This window comes from Diceros bicornis, chromosome X (assembly GCF_020826845.1).
Source record: "Diceros bicornis minor isolate mBicDic1 chromosome X, mDicBic1.mat.cur, whole genome shotgun sequence".
Taxonomy (NCBI): domain Eukaryota; kingdom Metazoa; phylum Chordata; class Mammalia; order Perissodactyla; family Rhinocerotidae; genus Diceros; species Diceros bicornis.
Window position 1 is genome coordinate 65,219,898 of NC_080781.1, and position 27,742 is coordinate 65,247,639.

General features: G+C 42.2%; 1 protein-coding gene across 4 annotated transcripts; it reads right to left on the bottom strand.

Moving 5' to 3' along the window:
- Positions 1 to 389: 389 nt before the first annotated feature.
- ERCC6L (ERCC excision repair 6 like, spindle assembly checkpoint helicase) lies at positions 390 to 25,810 on the bottom strand. Of its 4 annotated transcripts, XM_058536174.1 has the most exons (4): positions 25,707 to 25,764; positions 21,642 to 21,732; positions 18,501 to 18,644; positions 390 to 4,469 (listed from the first exon to the last, which is right to left on the bottom strand). In XM_058536174.1, the coding sequence occupies exon 4, from the start codon at positions 4,367 to 4,369 to the stop codon at positions 794 to 796; it is 3,576 nt and encodes a 1,191-aa protein (XP_058392157.1). In that variant the 5' UTR covers positions 4,370 to 4,469; positions 18,501 to 18,644; positions 21,642 to 21,732; positions 25,707 to 25,764; the 3' UTR covers positions 390 to 793. The 4 variants fall into 4 exon arrangements, with proteins under 4 accessions (XP_058392157.1, XP_058392158.1, XP_058392156.1 ...); XM_058536175.1 differs by lacking the exon at positions 21,642 to 21,732 and having other exon boundaries at positions 25,707 to 25,771; XM_058536173.1 differs by lacking the exons at positions 18,501 to 18,644; positions 21,642 to 21,732 and having other exon boundaries at positions 25,707 to 25,810.
- Between the last annotated feature and the right edge of the window lie 1,932 nt (positions 25,811 to 27,742).

Genomic DNA, 27,742 nt, shown 5'->3' on the forward strand with positions numbered 1-27,742 from the left:
TACATAGCAGGTACTTGATAAATGCTAGTTCCCCTAGTGACAAAAGTACAGAGTGCCCTACTGCACTTTATATTTGTGAGAGGGAACCAAACTCCTCTTCAGTCTACAACCCAGAGATACAGTGTGCTAGGCACGTGTCAGAACACGGTGGTGAGGGAAGAATGGCTAAATGGTCAGCAGAGTGACTCTAGGGTACAGTTCCAGTGATAAAGAGGTGTAGCACCAGGTGCCGCACACCAGCCTTCTGCTATAGGAAGCTGAGAACCTAAAACAGCATGTTAACAAGCCAGTCTTAGATGTGGAACACTAATGACAAGCTCCTGCCTAAACAGGAGTTTCTTTCTATACGCATTTGCCAGTGTCATCTCAGTGAAAGAAAGCAAATAGAAAACACTTGAGAAAAGCAACTTTAATATTCTTAGCTGAACTGTAAGATACAAAAGTGATCATTTTCAGAATAAAATTAAGAATGGCCAGAATAATTTTACAAAAACTTTTCTAGAAATAACATAGTTCTGTTAAGTTTATACAGTATGCCTGAAAGAAAAAATAAGAATATTTGAGTAAAGAAATATTAACCTAGTGCTCAAATACCAGAATATATGTATTGGGAGAGGGGGGCAGGAGCAAGGGGTAAAGGCAGAATTTACAAAAAAGTTAGAAACAAAACCTTGCTTTTTGAGATCTGTCTTGCCATAAGCCTGAATGCTTCATGCTCCCAAAGAATCCAATTATGGGAACAAATTACCTCATACTCAATTTTGCTTTAAAATACAATGAACAGGTTATATTCTCAAGTTTTATTAAGTTGCTTATACAAACTTAAAGTCATGAGCATGACTTCAGGATCTGCACTTTTTATGTCAAGTGCTTTAACTAAGCAGTTTAATGCCTCCTGTATTTTTCCACACTCTTTCAGTTCTTTTCCACGCATTACCAGAGTCTCATAGTCGTTTGCCACCTCCACTGCCTTATCATGGGGAGAATCAACCAACTGTCCATCAGACAAAGGCTCAGGGTCACCAGGAGAGGTCTCTTGAGCTAGAACACAGGGCTTAGGTGTAGTTAACCAGCTGGAATTATTTTCTAAAGATAGTGTTTCTCCAGAAGGATCCTCTTCTGTACACTCTGGGGCTTCGCCACTGCTTTCCTCTGCTCCTTCCTCCAGATAATCTTCAGCAACCTTTGCTTCACTGCTGTTGTCAAGTCTTTCCTCCATATCCTCCACATGGTCTAAAACCACATTAATAAGAGACCTCCTAGAAGCCAGGGATCTTCTAGAGTTTATAGACTTATTTACACTATCAGGTATTTTAGGTGAAAAGAACTTTCCAGGTGGACTGATGTCATTTTTGGGAGTTGAAGCATCAAATTGTTTTACAGATAAGAACTGAAAGGGAGATACATTGAATGGATTTGTGATTGAAGTATCTTTTGAAGTATCATGTTCATCTTCACCATCTGAAACAATCCTTCTAGCTTTACTTCTGACTTTCACATTAACTACTACTTCTTCTGGCTCATCATCTTTCTCAGAAAGATCCATACTGAGACATGCTTTGCTAGGCACCAACTCTGCTCTAGAATTAGCTGCAGAGCCACACAAGCTATTTTCTTTCTCAACATGCTCCAAAGAGTGACTGGAAAGATTTTTTCCATTGTCTGCAGAGTCTTCCAAGAAAAGGTTGAAGTCACACGCATACTGTGGTGAAGACACTAAAGGTTCCTCTTCCAACTTGGCCTCAGTTGCTTGAGCATCCTGCAGTGCACTGTGGGATGCTGACAAGTCATCATCAGGTATTGTAATAACAGATACATTAAATTCTGTATTTTGATTTTCAGTTGTTATGGGATTGATGGGCCAGGGATTGCAGTGACGTAAAATCTCATCATCATTTAGTTGATCTAGATTTGGCCCAAGATCAGCTCTGATTGATTTGCTAAATAAATAATTAAAACTTCCCAGAGGGTTATCATGCAGTGCCTCCTGCGTAGGCCCCTCTTGCGATGCCTCTTTTTGTAGAGCCATTCCCGATAAAGAGTCGGTCCAAATTTCTTCTACACTTCCACACCCCTTGGGTGAAGTAGCTACCAAGTCAGCATCAAATGTACTTTCACGCGTTTTACCATCTTGCAGGATGGTAACGTTCATCTTTTTACTGGAGAGATCTTGTTTCTCACTCTCTTCAGGCAGATCATCAATGATTATACTTGTCATTTGAGACCTGATTTCTTCTTCCTGGATATGATTAGTAGTTAGAAGAGGTGAAGGCTGAGGCTGTGGTTTATTCAATTCAGGGCATTTCTTCTTTATTTGAGAAGGAAATACAGGTTCTCTCAGCCAGACCCCTTCATTTCCAGTTCTTTGTCTTTCCATTAAGAGCTCTATATTTTGAGACTCTAATTCAACAAGGAATTGAGCTTTCTGAACCCTTTGTTGAATATAGTGAGATTCTTCTATCATGTCAAGCTCTTCTTTAACAGACAGATCACGTGTGTATATCAAATCATGGTCTGAGATTCCAGCTATCCCCAAAGAGTGCAGGTAGGCAATGTGTTCATCTAGTTTCTTATCAGATCTCCTCTGAGCAGCATGCAAAGCCTGAAGCTGCAGCTGGGTTGCAGAGTTCTGAAAATCCTCGATTGTAAAGAGCTCTCTTAATTCTTGTTTACTAAAATATCGAAAAGGGTTCTTCTTATCACCAGTAGTTTGTCTTATTAAAGAGTCCTTGAAAACCTGTCTTCTGTATATTTTTTCCTCTACAGTCCCACAAGTGATTAGCCTATAAACCACAACATTTTCTTTTTGTCCAATTCGGTAAACTCTATCCACAGCTTGAGCATCAGTAGCAGGATTCCAGCTAGGGTCAAAAATGACCACTCTAGTTGCTGCAGTTAATGTTAATCCAACACCACCTACTTGAGTGGTAAGCAGAAAAACAGAGTAATCTTTACTTTGCTGGAATAAGTTAATTCTTTTTTCTCGTTCCACAAGATGAGTAATTGTTCCATCAATTCGCAATATCTTAAAGTGCCTATTCTTTAAGAGACGTTCGATGATGTTTAGAATTTGTCTTGATTGGGAAAACACCAGAGTTTGATGCCCTTCGTCTCGCAGTCTCTTAAGCAGGTCCATTAGAAATATCATTTTTCCAGATTCTTCCATCAGTGTATCATCAGTTATTTGATCAATATGGTCCACATCTGAGGAATCTTCCCCTTCATTTTCATCTTGAACAGAGAATTTGACAGCTCCTCGATTCAGCAAATGACAAGCCCGTGCAGACAGCAGCCTAGGATGATCACACAGCTTCTTTAAGACACCTAGCTCAGCCAAAGGTGAGCGTGTCTCCATTAACAACTCCTTGATATGATCTAGAGACACGAATTTCCTGTATATTTCTTCTTGTAAAGGTACAAGACGTAGCCAAATAATTAAATCATTTTTCCTGGAAAGGGAAGGCATTTCACAAATGGCATCAACATCTGGATTCTTTTCATTAAGTCTGACCTCTGGGTTGCTTGACTTTTTCTTCTGTACTTCTTCTTTAGTCCTCCTGAGAAAATAGGGTTTTATGATTGCCATTAAGTTTTCAGATATTTTAAATCCCAAGGCTTTTTCCCCTGGGGTAGCATCCTTCTCTCTTGCTCTAGTAATAGGATTTTCATACTCCATTTTAAAAGTTTTTAATGTTCCTAGCAGGGACCCTTGACAAGCAAAATCAAACAGGGACCACAGTTCTTGTAAATTATTCTGGATTGGAGTTCCTGTGAGGAGGATGCGATTACTGGCAGGGATAGCACGAGCACATATTGCTGACTTAGTAGATGAGGTTTTTATTTTATGTGCTTCATCAAGGATGACATAGTCCCACACAAACTGCTGGCCGTTCAAGCTTGAAAGCTGCTGCCAATTATTGATTAACATTTGGTATGTAGTGATAATGACACCATTCCTTTGCTGAACCCGATTGAGGTTTCTGGTACGTTCATCCTTGCTAGGACCATGAAAGGTTTTGACTCTCATTCCTGGAGTCCACTTGACAAATTCTTTTACCCACGTGTTAATAAGATTGGTTGGCATGATCAGCAGCACATGATTCACAAGTGAAGCATCAAACATACCAGAAAGGAAAGCGATGATTTGAACGGTCTTCCCTAATCCCATATCATCTGCCAAGATACCACCTTTTCTTCCATCTCTATATAGGCTATAAAGGAAAGCTACACCTTCCTTCTGGTATTCAAATAGTTGGTTGTGCAGTTCTCGATAAAGCAGCAGGCCAGAGTTGCAAACATCTGTGAATTCATCATCTCCATGTTCTGCCAACTCCTCCAAGGCTTCCTGTATTTTTTGGATTCTGCTCATCACCTTTTCATTGGGAAAAATGTCCTTTGCCAAATTGAAAAGTTTAAATGCTTCTTCCAGATCTCCATTCTTAGTTGCTTCTTTGGCCTCTTTCACATATCTGTAAAAAAAAAAAGGTAAAAAAAAAAAAAAAGATAGATATATAGAAGATTAGAAAGAAAGCAAACAGATGGAACATTCAGTCTAAGAACACTTTAGAGTCCATTTTGGAATCCAAACTACAGTTGGGCTTTTAATATCCTCAATTCAGAATGGGAAAGGTTAGCACAGAAGATGCCAAAGAAAGCTGGCATCACTTAAGACACAAATCTCCAGACACTGTCAGCAACACCTTCAGGCACTAGTTGTGGGAAATGCATGTGCAAAGGTTATTGGTTCCACAATATTAAAATAAAAAATTGCCACCCATAAGAAGTATGGAGTGATATTTTTTGTAAAACAACCAACCTATATTGTGGGAGCATGGAAACAGGAAAGACACATGGGTACTTCTCAGGCCTTATTTTTCTAGACCTCTGTGATGTATTTCACACATTGATCACTCTGTCCTTAAAATTCCCTCCTTCCACCAGATTCCTATAGATTCCTCCTGATTTCCTCTCCCATCACTGGCCATTTCTTCTCTGTCCTTCTTGGGCTCCTATTCTTCCTCCCAGGGCCCTCTTCTCACTCCTTTTACTCTCTCCTTGGGCTCTCCCTGAGCTTCCATTCCCACCTATATGCTCATGACTCCCAACCACTCTCTCCAACCCAAGGCTTGCCCCAAACTCTGGTCTAGACCCACATTCCAACTGCCCCAGACATCTCCACTTGAAAGTCTCACAGGCACCTCAAATTCAATTAATCCCAAATTAAACTCATTATTTCCTCTCTAAAAAAGTGCTTCTCCATTTGTGTGGTAGCAAATGACACTATCATCCACTTAGCCATACAAGCTAGAAATCTGAAGATCATCCTTGACTCCAACCCAAATATGAGTCATCCTTGACCTCTCCCCTCTTTTTACCCTCCTCCCAGCCACACAGTCCCCAAGTCCTACTAACTTTATTTCCCAAGTATAACCTATGTCTTACTCTCCATCTCCACTACCACTACTGTGGTCCAAGTCACCATCATCTCTGGCCTGGATAACTGCAACTTCCTACTCACCAGTCTCCCTACATCCACTTTTGGCCCCTTCCAATACATTCTCTATGTAGCAGCCAGTGATATTGTCTTAAAACATAAAAGAAATCATGTCACTTCTCTGCTTAAAATTCTTCAGTGGTTTACAGTCAATTGATTTCGAAAGGATACCAAAACAATTCACTGAGGTAAGAATAGTCTTTTCAACTGGATATCCATGTGCGAAAGAACAAAATTGGTCCCCTACCTCACCTACCATACACAAAAATTAATTCAAAATGGATCAAAGGGGCCGGCCCCATGGCTTAGTGGTTAAGTGCGCGCGCTCCGCTGCTGGCAGCCTGGGTTCAGATCCCAGGCGTGCACCAACGCACTACTTCTCCAGCCATGCTGGGGCCACGTCCCACATAAAAGCAACTAGAAGGATGTGCAGCTATGACATACAACAATCTACTGGGGCTTTGGGGGAAAAATAAATAAATAAAATTATAAAAAAAAAAATTAAAAAAAAAAAAAAGGATCAAAGACCTAAATATAAGAGCTAAAACTACAAAAATCTTAGAAGAAAATATAGGCATAAATCTTCATGACCTTGGATTTGGCAATGGTTTCTTAGATATGATGCCAAACACACAAGCAACCAAAGGAAAAAATAAATTGGGCTTCATCAAAATTAAAAACTTTTGTGCTTCAAAGAATACCATCCAAAAAGTGAAGACAGCCCAAGGAATGGGAGAAAATATTTGCAAATCATGTATCTGATAAAGGATTTGTACCTAGAATACATAAAGAACTCCTACAATTCAATAATAAAAAGACAAACAACCCAGTTAAAAAATGGGCAAAGGATCTGAATAGACATTTCTCTAAAGAAGATATACAAATGGCCAATCAGCATATGAAAAGATGCTCAACATCATTAGTCATCAGGGAAATGCAAATCAAAACCACAATAAGATACCACTTCATACCCATTAGGATGGCTAGAATCAAAAAGCAAGAAAATACCAAGTGTTGGCAATGATGTAGAAAAGTTGGGACTCTCATAACACTGTTGGTGAGAATATAAAATAGTGCAGCTGCTTTGGAAATCAGTTTGTCAGTTCCTCAAAAAGTTACATATAGAGTTACCATGTGACCCAGCAATTCTACTCCCAGGTACATACCCAAGAGAAATGAAAACATTTGTCCACAGAAAATCTTGCACATGAAATTCATAGCAGTATTATTTGTAAAGCCAAAAGCGGAAATAACACAAATGTCCATCAACTGATGAATGGATAAAAAATGTGGTATATCCATACAATGGAATATCATGCAGCTATAAAAAGGAATGAAATACTGATTCATACTACAACATGAACCTTAAAAACATTTTGCTACATGAAATAATAAGCCAGTCACAAAAGGCCACACATTTTATGACTCCATTTATATGAAATATCCAGAATAGGCAAATTCATAGAGAAAGAAAGTAGATTAGTGGCTGCCAAGGGCTGGGTGGCTGGGGGATTCAGGGATGGTGAGGGGTGGCTGGTGATAGCTAAAGGGTAAGGAATTTCTTTTTGGAGTGATGAAAATGTTCTAAAACTAACTGTGGTGATAGGTGCAGAACTCTGTGAATATACTAAAAATTATTAAATTGTACACTTTAAATGGGTGAAATGTATGGTATGTGAATTGTACTTAAATAAAGCTATTAACAAAAATAAATTCTTCAGTGGCTTCCCGTGGCCTACAGAACGAAATTTAAGCTCCTTAGCCTGGCATTCCAAGCCCTCCCTGATACAGCCGGGAACTGCTGACCTCTCTGCCTTAACTCCTGCCACTTCCTGCCTCAAACATTTTATTTTAACCCCTTATGCCCATCTTGCTACTTTGTGTCCTTTAAGCTTAGGCTCATACCACCCTCCTCTTCCTGGAATGCACTCCTCTCTTTTCACCAAGTTAACCTCACTGAATGCATTTTCTAACACAGTGATTCTCAATGTTCTGCAATATCTCCTGGAGGGCTTGTTAAAACACAGACTGCTAGACCCCAACACCAGATTTTCTGATTCAGTAGTGAGGCCCAAGAATTTGTATTTCTATAAAGTCCCCAAGTGAAGCTAATGCTTGTGGTCCAGAGACCACCCTTTAAGAGCTGCTAAAAGATATAGATCAGGCCTCACCTGTGGTTCCTCTAGGACGCCTTCCATCCCTACACCCTATCCTCCAGCTGGATCAGTTGTTCCACCTCAGTACTCCCCTATGTGTTCATCTCTATCAGTGCATTTAACACTCTGTATTAAAATCATTACAAAACAATCTAGCTGTGTTACAAATGCATGAAACAACTTCACTGTGGTGGAGGGAAAAGGTGCTGGTCTAAGTAATCTAAGAAATGAGTGACGTCTGTAAGACTAAAAACAAAAGAAATGACAGAAGCGCTGTACTCTAGTGGATAAAGTTGGTTCCCATGGGGGTATAGCTAATGATTCTGATACTGCAATGCATGTATACTAGAATTGAAGAATCAAGTAAATGGATGGTGGGTAGTGGGAGCCAGGTTTCTCACTGTTGGAGTGGGAATTTACAGATAAGCAAGAGCAGAAGGTTAGAATGATTCATGTGGTCATGGATCAGAGTTGGAGACATCAGTACAAATTCACGTTTAACATAGACACAGATGGTTACATATAGAAATATTTACAGACGTGTATACACATGGGTTAGCATACACACATACTTCTTTGCTCTGTCAGCTGAGAGAGCCTAGAAACAAGGAAACCCCAGTAGCAATGAACACACCTAGAACCTAGATCTCGTGTTCTAATACCATTCTCCAATAAAAGGAGCCAGGGCTCCTTGGAAAATGGCTGATTCTAGGACTGCGGCAGGAAATCTATAAGATGAGCCTGGAGCATCTTGTAGCGTCAGAAAGCAAGGAAGTGCTCAAAAAAAAACCCCAACGCCCCACAATCATGGGAGTTTGTCAAAGAGACAGAGGAGCCAAATGAAAGATCTCCCAATGGTCAAACCTGGAACAATTTGAGCAATAAAATGAAGTAGTATTAGGTTAAAACCCAAAGTATAAAATAAATATCTATGAATCCATACTGATATAAATGAGTGAATAAATAAATAAAGAAGAGACAAATCTCCCATGTGGAAGAATTTCAAACAATTCATGCAGCTACTCCGCCCTTAAGGAAATGGAGCATAACTCCTACTCCTTAAACGTGGAGTGCACATCGTAACATCCTTCCAAAGAGGAGAGACTGGAAAGGCGCGGTGGGGGGACAGAGTAATTTTAAAGTGGAGAAAACTGGCAAACAGTACGTCAGGCAGGTGATTACAGTCTACATCCACAGTGATAAATCATGTTGATAGTATGTACCCTTGATATGATTTGATGAGAAGGGTACTTTACCTCTGTAGTCTTACCCCTAAAAAACCAAAAACCCCAATCTAATCATGAGGAAATACATTGACAAATCCCAATTGAGGGAACATTCTACAAAACACCTGACCAATACTCCTTGAAACTGTCAAGGTCATCAAAAACAAGGAAAGTCCAAGAAACTGTCACAGGCAAGAACAACCTAAAGACACAGATGACTAAATGGAATGTGGTGTCCTAGATAGGATGCTGGGGAAAAAGGACATTAGATAAAAACTAAGGAAATCCAAATAAAGTATGGATTTAGTTAATAATATATCACTGTTGGTTCATTAACTGTAATTAATGTGCCATACAATGTAAGATGTTAACAATAGGGGAAAATAGGTGTGGGGTATATGGGAACTCTGTACTATCTTTGCAATATTTCTGTAAAACTAAAACTACTCTAAAATTAAAAGTTTATTTAAAAAGAAAAAATCATCTGCTTGTGTATCTGCCTGCTTGTGTATCTGCCTGTGAACTCCTTGAGAACAGGGACAGGGATCAGGTCTTAGAGCAGACACTCAGTAAAAGTCGACTGAATGAAAAGATGAAAAGGAGGAGGAAAAGAGGAAGAAAAGAGACTGCTGGCTGCAAAACTCTGCTATTCCTACCCAGGCAGATCAGCTGCCCACCTCCCCTACTCTAGTGGGCTTTAGAATTAAGTTACATTCCCTGTTACTCTGATCTCACATGAGGCCATAGTGGTGACCACTGGATTCCTCCACCTAAGTGCCAGACCCCGAACCCATTCTCCACTCTCCCTTTCCTCCTGGCCCTTCCCACCCCAAGGGTGCCTTCACCTGGATAACTGGTCTTCTATCTTGGTCTATGTTCTAGAGCTTGAAGGAGAAAATATGTCATTTTTTTATTACTATTAGATTGTTTCCAAGTTCCTGAACTGGTAACCTACCCAGGATCCTGAACCCCTATGAAGCTTGGGCTTCTAACTCCAGCCAGGCCTCCTTCCCAGAGAGTAAAGTGAACCCTAGCTCTGGGCCAGAGTCCCCATAATCATACACCAACCTTTTAAATGGCAACTGTCTTCCTAGACATCTTACCACCAGCTTAAGATTCATATTGCTGGGTTCTACCCATCCTCTGGAACTCGTACACTTGTCAACCTTCTGCCTGAACTACAACTGGAGTTTACAGTATTCCTTGGACACCCCACTTTCTGGCTAGGTTGAACCCCTGCTGTCAGCCAAGCTGCGTTCCCAGTCCCTGCTCCGCCCAGTTAGCAGGTCTAATACTATATCTCAGCTCTTCCCCTCTACCCCATCTGCCCCACCAACGAAGTTGGACCTAGGATGGTATTCTTTCCCTATAATGGAATCAGGGAAAAAATGAAATCTGCTTTTTATAGAACTGCTCTGGATAACGGGTTATTTACAAGACTATAGAGCTTTCTATAAAGCAGTTTGATTTAGCCACTTAACCTCTAATCACTTCCATTTTCCAGGGGTTGGAAGGAAAACATCAATTTTATTACTAATGCACTCATGTGTCCATCTATAACACATAGGATCCCTAATGATCTGGAGAACTTAGCTAACACTTCATGGGCTCAAATATTTTTTCCAAAATTGCTCCCCTATTCTCCTTGGGCATGGCTGCGGAGAAGCCAGGCCTGCTTGGGAGTCAAGAGGGCAAGGGAAGAGTAACCAGTTCAGGAGAAAGAACCTCCTCTCAAGCAGGAGAACAAGGAGAAAAACAGTGCTAGGGTATGGGGGGAGAACGTCAGTTTTTAATTTCATTTACCAATTTAATTTAATAATTTTTTAAAAGGCGCTTATATGTCAGGCTCTAATATGTTAGAACTATTTAGATGCAAAACTATCAACCCAGAAGAGATTTTAATTCCATAGCAAGGGACAATGAAACAAAAATCTTTACATTTTAATGATTATACCTGAAATTACATACCTAGAACATGGTTCCCTATAAGGATCATTTTAAAGGACATTTAGAAAGATTATATACAAACAACTCCTGTTGGAAGAAGACACAACCATTATTATTATTATTATTTTTTATGAGGAAGATGAGCCCTGGGCTAACATCTGATGCCAATCCTCCTCTTTTTGCTGAGGAAGACTGGCCCTGGGCTAACACCCGTGCCCATCTTCCTCCATTTTATATGGGATGCTGCCACAGCATGGCCTGATGAGCGGTGCGTCGGTGCGCGCCCAGGATCCGAACCCCGGGCCGCCAGCAGCGGAGCGTGTGCACTTAACCGCTACGCCACGGGGCCGGCCCCGACACGACCATTAAACATGGGCTACAAGTCCCATATCCGTAAAGCTGTCCTTTCATTGGCAGAACTGCCCAGTTGCTAACTCCCTGGGCCCAACCCCACCTAAAGATCTTCGCCATAAGAAACCCTGCCCAAGTGGCCATTTAAAACCATCTCGGTCCAAAAGTTCTTTCTGTTTCCACCGATGCAAACTTCTTCCTTAACTGTAGCCAACTAACATCTCAACAATCTCATTCCATCTACCACCCTTCGGAGCTGGCTGATACCTTGAGAAGCCTTCCCTCTCCACAGAGGGACTGCCAGGTTTACATGCTGAAAATTTTTCCTACCCGGAAAAACCAATTATCCATACTATATCTATGTCTCAAAGAGTTAAGCCCAGCTAACCAAAGTAGTGTTCACAAACCAGCAGCTGAAAAGACATAAGCTTAAATTGCAGAGACAATCACTAGGTTTTCCTTAATCTGGAGGGCCCTTTGGAACATTCCCTATGATGTTCTTCTGGAATGTGACAGGATAGGGAACTAAATGCAAAGACCTTGACCCAATAAACTTTATTTGCTTCACATGCAAAGCAACCAGAAGTTGCTCTTTGTCTTCTAACCTGGCCACCAGGCACTGGGCCTCTGGTAGAAGTGCAGGGGCCTGGATCTGCTCATCTCAGTGCATGTGAACAGTTACCGCTATTCACTGTTCTTCCCACAAGAACTCAGTTCCCCTATCCTGATCCAGTTCCCTAATGAGGAGCTCCCTGACATATCTCATTGTATCCAGTCTCCTTGTCAAGTTGCATGTGGATACATCAGACACAATTAGTAGTCTTTTGATTCTCAGAATCAATAAAACCTGTATGGCTGACATAGAAATTGCAGGTGACCTGAATGCCAGTATTGGAAACCGATCCATCAAAGTCTGGGTCATGGAACAACTAGCCTGGGAAGATGGCTGCCTTTTGGCCTCACTTCCAGGGATGATCATTTTAATCAAAGTGGAAAACAATTTATCACATTCACTTATAAATACACAAAGTTATTAAATAGCAACTTCTGGGATAAATTAGAGAATATGATTAACAGTTCAAACAGCAAGTATTACTGATTACTTAATAATTAGCTTTCCCGTGCTTAGCCCCATTTGTGAGGTGGACATCTAAGAATAAAAAAACACACACACACACACAAAAACTACATTGCTTTACTCTAATAGCCAAAAACTGGAAACAATCCAAGAGTCCAGCTTGGATTAACAATCTGTGGTATATTCATCCAATGGAATACTACTCAATAATAGAAAAGAATGAACTACTATATGTATGAATGCATGCATGAAGTCATACATGTATGAATTTCAAAAACATTATGCTGAGCCAAAGAAGCGAGGCATAAAAGTAGAAGCAGTGTGATTTTACTTATATGAAGTTCCAGAATAGGCAAACTAATCTGTGGTGGAAAACATCAGAGCAGTGGTTGCCTCTGGAGGTGGAAGGTGGGAGTGGGGATTTCCTGGGAAGGGGCATAAGGGAACTTTCTGGGGAGATGATAATGTTCTATACCTTGGCAGGGGTTTGGGTTAGACAGGTGTATGCATTTGTCAAAACTCACCAAATGTACACTTAAGATTTGTGCGTTTCTATATAAATTTTACTTCAAAAGAAAAAAACCAAAATTGAAATTTAGTTAATGGCATGTATGCTGAAGTAGGAGGAAGTATCCTGATGTGTGCAATTTACTTTGAAATGCATCCAAAAAATAAGACGGATTGGTAGAATAGATATGTGATAAAACAAGTATAGTGAAATGTTAGTAATAGAATCTGGTGGCAGGTCAAACAAAAAAAAAAAAAGGAAGACTGCTTTGCCCATAGATTGCAGCTTCTCAGTTTGAAGGCACACATAGCTAGGTGTCATAACTCAACACGCTGCAATTGGCTTCTTACCCAAGCACTCGAACGCAACTGTTTTCACCAAGGGCACCAATGACCTCCATAATGCCAAATCCAATGGCCACTTAGTCTTTACCTTTCTTGACATTTCTGCTGAATTTAAAACCACCGACCACTACCTCCTTTGTGAAGTTTTCCCTCCTCCTCGGGTACAGTGGCACACAACACTCTCTCCTGGATTTCTTCCTACCTCTCTACCCATTCCTTCTCAGTCTGCATCTTGAATTCCCCTCCTTCTGCCTGTCCCCAAATAAATGGTGTTTCTGAGGATCTTTTTGTTGTCATTGCCCTTCTGACTCTATGTACTTTACCCCAGATTTTTAACCACGGCAGTGGTTAGTATTGGGTTGAATAGCATCCCCCAAAATCTCATGTTGACCTGGAACCTGTGAATGTGACCTTATTTGGAAATGGGGTCTTTGCAGATGTAATCAAGTTAAGATGAGGTCATACTGGATTAGGGTGGGCCCTAATCCAGCATGACAGATGTCCTTATAACAGGTAAATTGGACACAGAGAGACATAGAGACAGAGTGGAAAAGGCCATGTGAATACAGAGGCAGAGATTGGAGTGATGCATCTATAAGCCAAGGAACTCCAAGGATTGCTGGCACCATCAGAAGCTAGGAGAGGCATGAACAGATTCTCTCTCACAGCCTCCAAAAAGAAACTAACCTTGCTGCCACATTGATTTCAGACTTCTGGCCTCTAGAACTATGAGAGAAAAAATTTCTGGGGATTTTTTTATTGTGGTGAAATCTATATAAGATAAAATTTGCCATTTTAACCATTTTTAATTGTACTTCAATGGCATTAATTACATTCATAATGTTGTACAACCATCACCACTTATCTATTTCTAAAACTTTTTCATCACTCCAAACAGATAATCTGTACCCACTCAGCAGTAACTCCCCAATCCCCACTGCCTCCAGCCCCTGGTAACCTCTACTGTTCTTTCTGTCTCTACGTGAATTTGCCTGTTCTAAGTATCTCATACAAGTGGAATCATACAATATTTGTCCTTTTGTGTCTGGCTTATTTCATTTAGCATAATGTTTTCAAGGTTCATCCATATGGTAGCATGTGTCACAATTTCACTTTTTTTTTTTTAAACAAATCATTTTATTTTTTTTTAAACAGTTTTATTTATTTATTTATTTATTTTGTGAGGAAGATCAGCCCTGAGCTAACATCCATGCTAATCCTCCTCTTTTTGCTGAGGAATACCTGCTCTGAGCTAACATCTATTGCCAACCCTCCTCCTTTTTTTTTCCCCCAAAGCCCCAGTAGATAGTTGTATGCCATAGTTGCACAGCCTTCTAGTTGCCATATGTGGGACGCGGCCTCAGCATGGCCAGAGAAGCGGTGCGTCGGTGCGCGCCCGGGATCCGAACCTGGGCAGCCAGTAGCGGAGCACGCGCACTTAACCACTAAGCCATGGGACCGGCCCGCTTTCACTCCTTTTTAAGTCTGAATAATATGCCATTGCATGTAAACATCACATTTTGTTTATCCATTCATCTGTTTTTTTTTTTAATTTTTATTTTATTTATTTTTCCCCCAAAGCCCCAGTAGATAGTTGTATGTCATAGCTGCACATCCTTCTAGTTGCTGTATGTGGGACGCGCCTCAGCATGGCCTGAGAAGCGGTGCGTTGGTGCGCGCCCGGGATCCAAACCCGGGCCGCCAGTAGCGGAGCCCACGCACTTAACCGCTAAGCCACAGGGCCGGCCCTATCCATTCATCTGTTGATGGACACCTGGGTCATTTCCACCTTTTGGCTCCTGTAAATAATGCTGCAATGAACACTGGTGTACATGTATCCTTTGGGGTATATACCTAAGAGTGGAATTGCTGGGTCCTATGGTAATTCTATGTTTAACATTTTGAGGAACTGCCATTTGTTTAAGGGGACTGAGGGAATGAATATGGGTAGGTGGGAAACAGAGCAATCTGGAAGAGACACAATAATTTGGTTAAGAGAAGGGACAGAATAAATGACCTAGGCCCAGTTATCCCCATTTCATATATAAGGAAACTGAGACTCAGCATGGTCAAATGAATTGTCTGAAGTCTCATAGCTAGCAGAGCAAGTGGCAGAGCTAGAATTTCAACTGAAGCCTGAAAAATCCAAAGCCACTTCTCTATCTACCATTCCATCTTGTCTCCATATTATATTTTCCCCAGGCCTAGCATCAAGGTCCAAAGAGCTGCTTTCACTCCTCTCATCTTCACCATGTTCCAGCAATACTAAGCTCCTACAGTGTTCTGAAGGGGCCATGCTTCCTCTTGCTCCTGAACCTTGACACATAAAACTCTGCCTAGTATGTGACGTGCATCAACTTCTTCCCTACTACTCAGCTAATTTTACCACTCATCCTTTAAAAATCAGTAAAGGTACTATTTTTTTCCCAGAAGCCTTCTCTGACAAATCCCCACTTCACACCCCCCCCAAAACCCAGGGTTCTGGATTAGGGACATATCCTCTGTATTTACATCAATCATATGAAATTTTTCATTTGTCTTTCTTCCCCACTAGACTATAAAGACGTGTCTTTTTCACCACTGCATCCTCAGCAACCAGCAGTGTGGGCTGGTCCACAGTAGGTATTTGGTAAATGTTTGCTGAAGGCATGGAACGGTGAGATCAGGATACTCAGAAAGTTAAAAGAACACATCTTTTAGATACAATGGGCAATCTTTTGTCTTTCCAGGAGTTTGCAACTCTCCATCGAAGCTACCTTAAAAGTTCTTCCACTAGGGGCCAGCCCAGTGGTGTAGTGGTTAAGTTTGCATGCTCCACTTCAGAAGCCCGGGAGTCACAGGTTCGGATCCCAGGCACGGACCTAGGCACTGCTCATCAAGCCATGCTGCGGCAGTGTCCCATATATAAAGTGGAGGAGGATGGGCACAGATGTTAGCTTAGGGCCAATCTCCCTCACACACACACAAAAAAAGTTCTTCCACTAAACCATATACTAGCAGACCACAATCTGCCTGACCACCTAAGACCTGGCATGTGGTTTGAAAAACACTTCCTTCAAGACAGTACATTAAGCAGAATTCAGAGAAAGTCACTTCAACATTAATACAATTTAAGTGATTTTATAAGCCGTCTTGTTTAAACCAAATCCAAAACATCAGGCTACTAGAGATCTCAATGGGAGAACTTGAGCTTGGCTATAAGGCCCAGCAGAAGCTTAGATCCTGAGACATGACTGCTCCTGAATTAGCTCTAATCAGAGGCAGCATGGAGGCACCAATCCCCAGTGATACCCCAGTGAGCACTCTCTCTCAACATTCTCCTGTGATAATCACCCAATGTTTATAGGTCCTCTGTTGGTGAAATTGTAACTGCTGTGGTTGGAGGACATTTGACTAACGAAAGCAAGCTAAGAGACATTCAGTTGTTCATCAAATACGTATTAAGCACTGACCACGTGTCAAGCATTGTGCTAAACACTGAAGATATAGCCAGGAGCAAAACAGGTCTCTGCCTTTGTGCAACTTATAGTACAGGGGACTGACACTTATCAAAGAATCACATAATAAGTAGTTACAAACTGTAATAATGGCTATGAAGGAAAAGTATAGAGGGCTACGAGAGCATACAACAAGGGAACCTAGGGAGGAAGGAGCAGTGGACCTCCAACGCCACAGAATTCTATTTGAACTCTTCAGGTTTGGTCCTTGCCGAATATACCCAAAGTAGAGCGGTCACAAAGCAAAGACCTATAGGACAAGGCAAGTAACAGAGACAAGCGAAGCTGCCAGATGAAAAGGGACACTGGGGCGCATATGCCCCATGTGAAGGGGGCAAGCTACTGTTCATCTCCACAGGGTAACTGCAACACAGGAGTTAAGAGCCCAGGATTGCCACGATCTTCGATGGTTGAAAAAAAGTTGGAAATTCTGATTTTTATGTGAATTCTCCTATTTTCAAATGGTAACTAATACATACGTTTTAAAAACACTGGGCAGGACAAACAAAACTTATCTGTGAACATGGCTCATGGGCTGCCAGTTCATGACCTCTGGTTTATCTCAGCTAAAAAAAGTACCATCGACTTTGGCAGGATCTCCTCTCAAATGTTTTCTCTTAAAAACATGGTAGGCCTAGGGCTCTCAGGATGGGAGCCTACACAAGGTTTGGTTTGGGGCTTACCACTGTCCATCTACGTACTCTGTTTCACTTACAAGACCAATGACTTAAAATAGTGTAAGACTTTCTGTAGTATTTATTATCTATGTCACTGGTTTTGGATTCCACAGACAAGAACTATCTGGACCAACCCCTATGGCCCCAAAGAGATCCAAGGTTCTTAGTGCTCTTTCAGGTCCTTTATACCCCGTCACAAAGAGAATACAAGCAGGCAGGAAGAGCAAGGCCTAATTCAAAGGGGTTAAGGCAGGCAGGGATCTAGTCCTCCTCCTTTGTATCTAAGACCTGAAAAATTTGGTTGAACTGGGCAAACACTCTTCTGCCAGAATAAACAGGAAGATAGCATCCTTTTACATGTCTACAACATGCCCTCAGAAAGCAGCTGAACCTGCTGGCTAATTACTCCAGAAAAAAAACAGCTAACTAATAATTATGCCAAAACCAAAATTATCTTTTTTTCTGGCACAGCAGATGTGCTTTGGCATCCAGATGGACCAAAGCAGCCAATGCTCCTCAGCAGAAAAAAGTTTTATTATTTGGAGGGGCATGTGGTGGCTAACATCCTGACTGGCCCTTTGAAACAAAGTCTAACTAAAAATGAAAAATTCTCCAGGAACAATATTAAGTTCTTTTACCATAGGTATAGACCTATAGCACCTCCAGCCCCCAATCTTCCAGCCCAAGGTTATCTGTTTAACCACCGCCCTAGAGTGCAAAGCTCTTGGGCTTCAAGCAAGCACTGATTCTAGAATTTGAACAAACCTAGGGTTGTTTGAAAAGAAGAAGTCCTGAACCCTCAAGTTTGCCTTCAGTTCACCTTCAGGCCACTTCAGTGGGGAGACAGACATGACCTTCCATTAAAACAAGAATATAAATGTAAAAACAAACCATGACCTAGGAATTTAACTCACTAAATTGAATATTTATGTTTCATATATTTTCCTATATACATCTTATATTTCAGAACACAAGTTTTAAAGAGTGTTACTTGCCCACCCTAGTGGCCAGAGGATAAGATCTATCACCAGAAGAAGGTGGATGTGAAAGCTTGCTGAGCAGACAAAAAAAACACAAAAACAACAAAAGACAACAGCAACCATAATTCCCTACACCTAGCAATCGCCTGAAGTATGAGTGTTTTATTATGTTGTTCCAAGAAAGGAGAGTCTAGGCTCTCAATTCTATTCCATTGATCTCTACGTCTATATTATGCAATTACCACACTGTCTTGACTACTATAGCTTTGTAGTAGGTTTTGAAATCAGGAACTGTGAGTCCTCCAACTTTGTTCTTTTTCAAAATTGTTTTGGATATTCTGGGTCCTCTGCATTTCCATAAAGCTTTTATAATAGCTTGTTAATTTCTGCAAAAAAAAACGAACAAACAACTGGGATTTTGTTAGATATTGCATTGGAATCTGTATATCACTTCAGGGAGTAGAGTCAGCTCTCCGTATCCGCAGATATGCAGGGCCAACTGAGGGACTCGAGCATCCATGGATCTGTGGGAGGGTCCTGAAACCAATTGTTTTCTTAATTTCATTCACTGCTACGTATAGAAATACAACTGAGTTTTGAATATTGATCTTGTATCTTGCAACTTTGCTGAACTTGTTTATTAGATCTTATAGTTTTTTTGTGGATTCATTAGGGTTTTCTTTTTTCTGTTTTTTGTGACGAAGATCAGCCCTGAGCTAACATCCGTGCTAATCCTCCTCTTTTTGCTGAGTAAGACCGGCTCTGAGCTAACATCTATTGCCAATCCTCCTCCTTTTTTTCCCCCCAAAGCCCCAGTAGATAGTTGTATGTCATAGTTGCACATCCTTCTAGTTGCCGTATGTGGAACGCGGCCTCAGCATGGCCGGAGAAGCGGGGCGTTGGTGCGCGCCTGGGTTCAGAACCTGGGCCACCAGTAGCGGAGCATGCGCACTTAACCGCTAAGCCACAGGGCCAGCCCATCATTAGGGTTTTCTATATAAAAGATCATGTTGTCTGCAAATACAGATAGTTTTACTTTTTTCTTTCCAATCTGCATGTCTTTTATTTTTTTTTTCTTGCCTAATTGCTCTGGCTAGAACCTCTATTATAATGTTGAATAGAAGTGGAGAGAGCAGACATCCTTGTCTTGTTCCTGATATAAGGGGGGAAAGCTTTCAGTCTTTCACCATTAAGTATGATGTTAGCTGTGGGTTTTTGAAGATACCCTTGATCCAGTTCAGGAGGTTATCTTGTATTCTTAGCTTGCTGAGTGTTTTTATCATTAAAGGGTGCTAGATTTTGTTGAATGCTTTTTGTGCACCTATGGAGATGAACATGTGGTTTTTGTCCTTTGTATTGGGACAAGTTAAGTTTGATATGTCTATTATCAAGTAGACATGTCAAGTAAGCAGTTGGATACAAGAGTCGGGTTCAGAAGAGGTCAAGACTAAAGACAAAAAAGTTAAAATTCTCAGTATAAAGACGGGATTTAAAACCAAGAACCTGGATAAGATCACCAAAGAAAGGAATTTGGAAAAAAAAAAAGACATGGCACTCCAACATTCCAACATTAAGAACATTTACAGAAGAATTCCAGCTAATGAATACAGAAAGAATGGTGAAACTAGAAAATCAACACTTTGTAATCCCTAATGAAATAACTGATTTGGGCAATGATTTTCCATGGATGCAAGGTTTATGGGGAACTGGGTATTTAAGGGATGCTAAAGTATCTCTGACATATTAGTTATTCATCATAAGAGGGAAAATGCAAATTTGCAAAGGAATGATCAGCCTGTGACTACCTGAACCCTCTGATTAATCTTAATATTACTACAAGTAGGAAAATCAGACATTAAATGCTTCCTGAAATGATGCAACATGAAGTACGTGGCTTCACCTATGAAGTATTCGTGCCAAAAATATTGAACCTTAATTTTTTTTCTTGCTCTAGAATAGCTTTTTTAAATTTTTTATTGAGATATAATTGACATACAACATTATATTAGTTCAGACGTACCACATAATGATTTGATATTTGTATATATTGCAAAATGATCACAATAAGTCTAGTTAACATCCATCACCACACAGTTACTTTTTTTCTTGTGGTGAGAACTTTTAAGATTTACTCTCTTAGCAACTTTCAAATATGCAATATACTATTATTAACTATAGTCGCCATGCTGTACATTACACACCCATGACTTATTTATTTTATAACTCAAAGTTTGTACCTTTTGACATCCTTCACCAATTTTACCCACCCTCCCACCCCCTGCCTTTGGCAACCACCAATCTGTTCTCTGTATCTATGAGCTTGTTTTTTTTTTTTTTTTTAGATTCCACATATGTGAGATCATATGATATTCATCTTTCTCTGTCTGACTTATTTCACTTAGCATAATGCCCTCAAGGTCCATCCACATTGTTGCAAATGGCAAGATTTCATTCTTTTTTTATGGCTGAATAATACTCCATTATATATATATATATATATCACATTTTCTTTATCCACTCATTTATCAAGCCTTTAAATTGAAGTTACAGGAGATAGGAGAACAAACTAATGACACTACAAGGAAGCATCAGACTAATCTAAATCATTGGCATAGAAATAAAAGTGGAGGGCAGGGAAGGAGGGATTGTTCTTGATTAAAAGAGGCTTAAGAAATATAACCAAATACAGTGTGTGGACCTTGTTTGGATCCTGATTCAAACAAGAACCAATTATAAAAAGACTTAAGACCATTTTAAAAATTTGAATACGGACTGTGTATTAGCTGATATCAAAGAATTTGTTTATTTTGTTAGGTGTGATATAGTATGACGGTTTTGAAAGAAAAATGTTCTTTTTTTAGAGATGCATACTAAAGCATTTAAGGATGAAATGCCATGAAGTCTGAGAATTTACTTTAAAATACGTTAGAAGAAAAAGCAATTAAGGATATGAGGAGGAATCAACAGAATCTGAGACTCAGCAACCAGTGAGGCAGGAAGAAAATCAGGAGGGTGAGGGGTCCTGGAAACCAAATGAATCAAGTGTTTCATGGAGAAGTGACCAACTCTGTCAAATACTGCTGGTAGGCAAGGAAGATGAGGATTATGAATTGACCATTAGATTCAGTTACACGAAAGTCATTGCTGACCTTGACAAAAGCAGTTTGAGTGGAGTGATAGGAGAAAGCAGGTGACATAGATAAAGAGAGAAGATGAGTGACAGCGAGAGAGTGGACAACATAGAGTACAAGCAAGTGGGTGACAGAGAGAGAGGGTGACACAGTGAGTGACAGAGAGAAAAAGTGAGCAACACAGCAGAGAGGGTTGGTGACTCTTCCAGGCATCATTTATTGCCCCTCAGTTCCAAATACCCCCCTCAATACCTGTTCTGTGATAATGGACAGAATTCCTTCAGGCCTCTCTCCTTTACAGCGAGCACGATGTTAAGCTTTTTCAGAGGGCACCTGATGGACACTGCAGGAGGAAGGGGCTCTCCTGAAATTGCCGGCTGCTGCTGCACAGTGGGTCAGCAGAGTGGCCCACAGCCACACACCCAGAACACGCAGTCCCTCAATGACCCTGAAGCCTCTACCTGGCCTGGTGATAACCTTCTTGCAGCCCTCTCTACGTGGAAACCAGCTCCCCCAGCGGCTCGCCTGTGCCCCGGGCCCCCACCCCTTCTGCATGCCTTCACCATGGGTTGCTGATAGCCTGCTCCCCACCTGCACTCCAGAAGGGTGCTTCCTGCTGGCCCAGGGAATGCAGACCAGCTCCGGCCTGGGCAAGCCAGCACACTTCTCTGCTATCCAGTGGGCTGAACTACACCTTCTCCAAGGAGGTGTGAAGCTCAGCCTTGGGGAGAGGACCCCCTTCCAAGTTTGTTCTTCCTTGGGTACTCTCCCTTAGCCCTAGGGTACCATATGGAATTTCCTCATTTCTTACAGTCACTCATTTATCAGTTTAATAATTCTTTATATTGAAATTCCTGTTTTAATACACTGTATGGTTTCTACCTCCTGATGGGACCCAGAATGATACAGTGAGAGAGAAAAAGAGGGTAGATGACAGAATAAGAGAGTGGTGACAGAGAAGGAAAGTGGGTGACAGGGAAAGGGTAGGTAACAGAAAAAGAATGGGTAATAGAGAGACAGAGGTAGAGAGTGGGTGATAGAGATGGGGGTGACACAGAAAGAGGGGAAGGGGCGACAGAGGTACAGAGTGGGGAAGATGTCAGAGAGACAGAAAGAGGGTGGGATGGCAGAAAGAGTAAGTGGGTGAGAGAAGGGATGACAGTGTGAGCAGGTAGATGAGTGTGTGCACAGGTGGGCAACAAAGAGAAAGAGAGGTAGGCAACAGAGAGAAGGGGGTAGTGGGTGACAGAGACAGACAATGGGAGAGAGTAAGAGAGAAAGAATATGAGTGCCAGAGAGGAAGAGCGGGTGACACAGAGGGAGAGATAATGGGCAACAGAAAGAGAAAGAGACAGAAAGGAGGAGAGAGGGAGAGAGACAGAATATGCCAGAAAAAGAGGGGGTAACAGGGATGGGGACGTAACAGGGGTGGGGGGGCAACAGAGAGTGGAAGCAAGCAGAGGATACAGAGAGCACAAGAGGGCGGTGGGGGTCAGAGTAAAAGGGTGGGCAAGAGAGGAGCTGGTGGGTGGGCATCACTAAGGGAGAGCATAACTGACACAGAGTGTGCCACAGAGAATGTGTGACAGACAGTCACTGTATGTGACAGAAGATGAAGTTATGTGAAAAAGAAAACACATGTGCAGAGTGTGTGACAGCAAGTTTCAAAGTTTTCTTTCATCTCTTAGGCAGGAGAGGCAGCGAAACAGGAATGGAGAGGGACAGAAAGGGGAGAGAGGTGTGAGGGAGGGAGAAAGACAGAGAAATTGTTTGAGAGTAGGATTGTGCCAAGGAGCAGAATTATGAGCAAACGAGCAATAGAGAATGTAAAGAAGATGATGCTTTGTGCAAGGGGGTTTCCATGGGGGGAGATTTGGAAGAGGACGAGAGAGACTGAGAAAGATTAGGAGAAATAAATGAGGAATTTTGAGAGTTGAGAGGTCATGAGAGATGGGATGTCATGAGAGACAGAGAAACTGTGAGAAAGGTGGGGACTGTGAGAAAAGGGGGTGATTGTTGAGGGGAGTGGGAGCTAGTTTGAGAATGTTCAGGAGAGAGCATGTGGGAGTGAGTGAGGGACAGGTGCCAATGTGAGAGGCAGGGTTGAAGACTCAGTGCAAGCTGAGAGACCCACTTGCTTGCTCAAGGAAAGGAGGGGAGGGGACTAAAGGTCTTAAGCCTTACTATCCCCATTTTCCAGATGAGAAAATTCAGGCTCAGAATAGCAAGTGACTTGCTTGAGGTCTCCCAGCTGGCAAGTGGCAGAGCCATAATTTAAACCCCAAATGGCCCAACTCTAAAGCCAGTACTCTACCATACCACATCTCCTCCTTCTGTTTTCCCTAAGTCTTCCTTAAGGAAGTCACGTAACTTAGTCCAAAGATGTGCTTTTACTGCTCTGTAAGGTGACCTTTTGGCGCGCTTTTTTTTTTTTTTTTTTTTTGCTGAAGAAGATTGGCCCTGGGCTAACATCCATGCCCATCTTCCTCTACTTTATATGGGACACCACCACACCACGGCTTGAGAAGCGGTGCGTCGGTGCGCACCCAGGATCCGAACCTGTGAACCCCGGGCCACCAAAGCAGAGCGCACGAACTTAGCCGCTACACCACGGGGTCGGGTCCACCTTTTGGCTTTTAACAGCCTTAAAACATTATCTTTTTGAAAAGGGAGACAGAATTATTCCACTGTCCCAATTTATTTCTTTGTACTACATCAAAATTTAAAACTTCTGGGCATCAAAGGACACAATCAACAGAGTGAAAAGGCAACCTACAGAATGGAAGAAAATATCCGCAAATCATATACCTGACAAAGGGTTGATATCCAGAATATATAAAGAACTACAACTCAACAACAACAAAAAACCCCGACTAAAAAATGGGCAAAGGACTTCAGTAGACATTTCTCCAAAGAAGATATACAAATGGCCAATAAGCACAGGAAAAGATGCTCAACATCACTAATCATTAGAGAAATGCAAATCAAAACCACAATGAGATAACACTTCACTATCATTAGGATGGCCAGTAACAACAACGACAAAAAAAACCCAGCAAAAATTAGTGTTGGCGAGGATGTGGAGAAATTAGAACCCTTGTGCACTGTTGGTGGGAATGTAAAACGGTGCAGCTGCTATAGAAGACAGTTCCTCAAGAAATTGAAAATAGAATTACCATATGATCCAGCAATCCCACTTCTGCATATATATCCAAAAGAATTGAAAGCAGCAGATATTTGCACACCCAAAGAGATACTGCAAACTCGAAGAGATACTTGCACACCCATGTTCACAGTAGCACTATTCACAACAGTCAAGAGATGGAAGCAATCCAAGTGTCCATCAACAGATAAATGGATAAACAAAATGTGATATATGCATACAATGGAATATATATGCATACAAAGGAAGGAAATCCTGTCACATGACACAACATGGATGAACCTTGAGGACATTATGCTAAGTGAAATAAACAAATCACAAAAAGACAAATACTGTAAGATTCCACTTACATGAGGTCCCTAGAGGAGTCAATTTCAGAGACAGAAAGTAGAATGGTGGTTGCCAGAGGCTGGGGTAGGGGGAATGAGGAGTTGTTTAATAGGTACAGAGTTTTAGTTTTGCAAGATGAAAAGAGTTCTGGAGATGGATGGTGGTGATAGTTGAACAATGTTAATGTATTTAATACCACTGAAGTGTGCACTTAAGAATTGTTAAGATGGTAAATTTTATGTTGTACTTTATCACAATTAAAAAAATTTTTTAAATGCTCTTTCCATCACCATGCCCCCCACCCTTGGCCGTCTGGTGACTGCTTACTCATTTTTCAACACAAATGTCTCCTCCCCTTTGCTCACCGACCCTTGTAGTTGGCCATTTCCTCCTTTATGCCCATACCGTGCCTTACACATTATACCTCTTACAGCACCTGTCAAACCTCATAGCGATTATTGGTTTACCTATCCCTTTCCACTACTAGATTATAAGCAATTTGGGGACAGGGACAGTGCTTTACTCATCTCTGTAGTTTCTAGGCCTGGGGCTTGATAGGCTGTAAAGAATCAAGAAAGGCTTGACTAATTGAAGTTCTGGCTCTTAAGGAGTTCATGCTGGAGAGTTATTTGACCAAAAACGGGGGCATCAGGGAGCTCCCCAGGCTTTAGAAATCTAAACAGAGTCCCACGCCCTACTCCGAGAATGTGGGCGAGCGTCTCACAACGCTCCGTCTGAGCAGTTTGGGCCCCTGGGAGGGTCCGAGGGCCCCCCACTCCCGGCCAGGGCCTGCGGCCTAGACCAGCCCAGCGGCCCAGACATACCTCAGGTAATGGGCAGCCTGCTCTGGGCTTAAGGCCTCGGCTTCCGCAACCCCTCGGGACGCCTCCATGACCCTCACTCTGGGTTTCTGTATCTCGGCCGGAGATTGAATTTCGCTCGCTCCCGCCCCGCGCACGCGACGTGCGCACGTACGCTGGGCAGGGCCAACCGTCGGCCTCGCAGCTGGCCAATCCGCAGCCCCGCACTCCGGCGCCATCGCCTGAGCCCCGCCCACGAAGGTCGCGCGCATGCGTCTACGCGCGCTGGCGCTAAGAGGCAGTCGCGGCTCCCGTGGTTAGGGGTGTTGCGTCATTTTGTTTTCTGTTGCGTTTTCATTCCGATCCAAACTCTGCTACTGCAAATTCGTGTGTGTGCTGTCCTCGTGCGTGGAGTAGACTGCTTGATATGATCTCATTTTAGTGGCCCTTAGAGACCTCCTCCAGAGGCTGCGCCCCAAATATCTTCCTTTCCCTGCTCGCCAATGCCTGAGCATGCTTTGAATTCAAACATGGGAGGCATAGTCCCTGTGACTTAAACTCACACTGAAGAAGGGTCTTCAAGAACCAAGCCAAAGCTCTCATTTAAGAAATAAATAGTGCTGCGGTGCATGGTCACCAGTTCAGAAGCTCCAACCGAGCTGCAGTCATATTTTCAAAGGCAGACCTCAGGGCTTCAGGAAACGAGGTGATGGAGTTTAAGTGGCTTGCTTGGGTGATGCTAAATAGGAGGTTGTGGGCCAACAAAAATTGTCCTTGTTCATATACTAGTAAGAACAGGGACATTATGCTTCCTCAAGGCACTAATTAACATTCAGCATTTGAAAACTCACCTATTGGCCCAGTCATATGCTACCGTACATCCAGAGCACTTTAAGCTTTTTGTAAATTTCATAGACCGTTAGGAGTTAAAAAGGGATCTTGGAGAAGATGGGCTATTTTCCTGGTTTATATCACTTTAAATCATGTGTTCACATGGCTTTAGGCTCTCTGTTAAAAGGGCTTTTGGTATATTACCATTATTCCTATTTTTCAGACGTCAAAACTGAGGCTCAGAGAAAGAAAGTGACTTTGCCTAAGGGAAATGTCAGAGCCAGAATTCAATAACAGGTCTATATGGACACAAATCCGTACTTGTTCACTGTGTCACACCGTCTGTTGCTGGAAAGAAGAGGGAAGTGGTGGGAAATGAGATTGATGAGGTAATTGGAGGCCAGTTTGTGAAGGAGCTTGTTAACATGCTGAAGTGTTTACATCACTTCTTTTCCTGGAGGCAAGTTTGGCGTGGGGTGGGTCGAATGTGCAGGTGCCCTGGATACCCGAAGGATGAATGTGGTGAGAAGAAGGGCTGGTGGGGAGAATTCCATAGAAAGGTAAAAAGAGATGGGAGCAGAAAAATCTTTGGAGTGTGGGGAAGACCATCTCTAGTTGTGCTTTGGCTCAGTGGCCACCATTATCACTCAGATCCTTGGAACTATTGAGAACTCAAGATGAAGCAAAGCAGAACACTTATTGCTGTCTTAGGCAGCTGCCCCTCTGTGGGCTGTGGAGAAGAGCTGAAAGGAACTCCCTCATGAGCCAGGCTACCACCGCCCTGCTTCCCAGCTGGCAGTGATCCCCAAAGGCCCTGGTCACTGGGAAGAAAGGACCACCCCTCCCACCTGCCTGCCCTTAGGCTACTGGATTTTTCTCAGTGCCATTTTCACACAGTCACGGACTCCCCCTTTTTTTTTTTTGTGAGGAAGATCAGTCCTGAGCTAACATCCATGCTAATCCTCCTCTTTTTGCTGAGGAATACCGGCTCTGAGCTAACATCTATTGCCAACCCTCCTCCTTTTTTTTCCCCCAAAGCCGCAGCAGATAGTTGTATGTCATAGTTGCACATCCTTCTAGTTGCTGTATGTGGGACGCGGCCTCAGCATGGCCGGAGAAGCGGTGCGTCGGTGCATGCCCCGGATCCGAACCCGTGCCGCCAGCAGCCGAGCGCGCGCACTTAACCACTAAGCCACGGGCCGGCCCCCCGCTTCTTTAAACCCATCAAG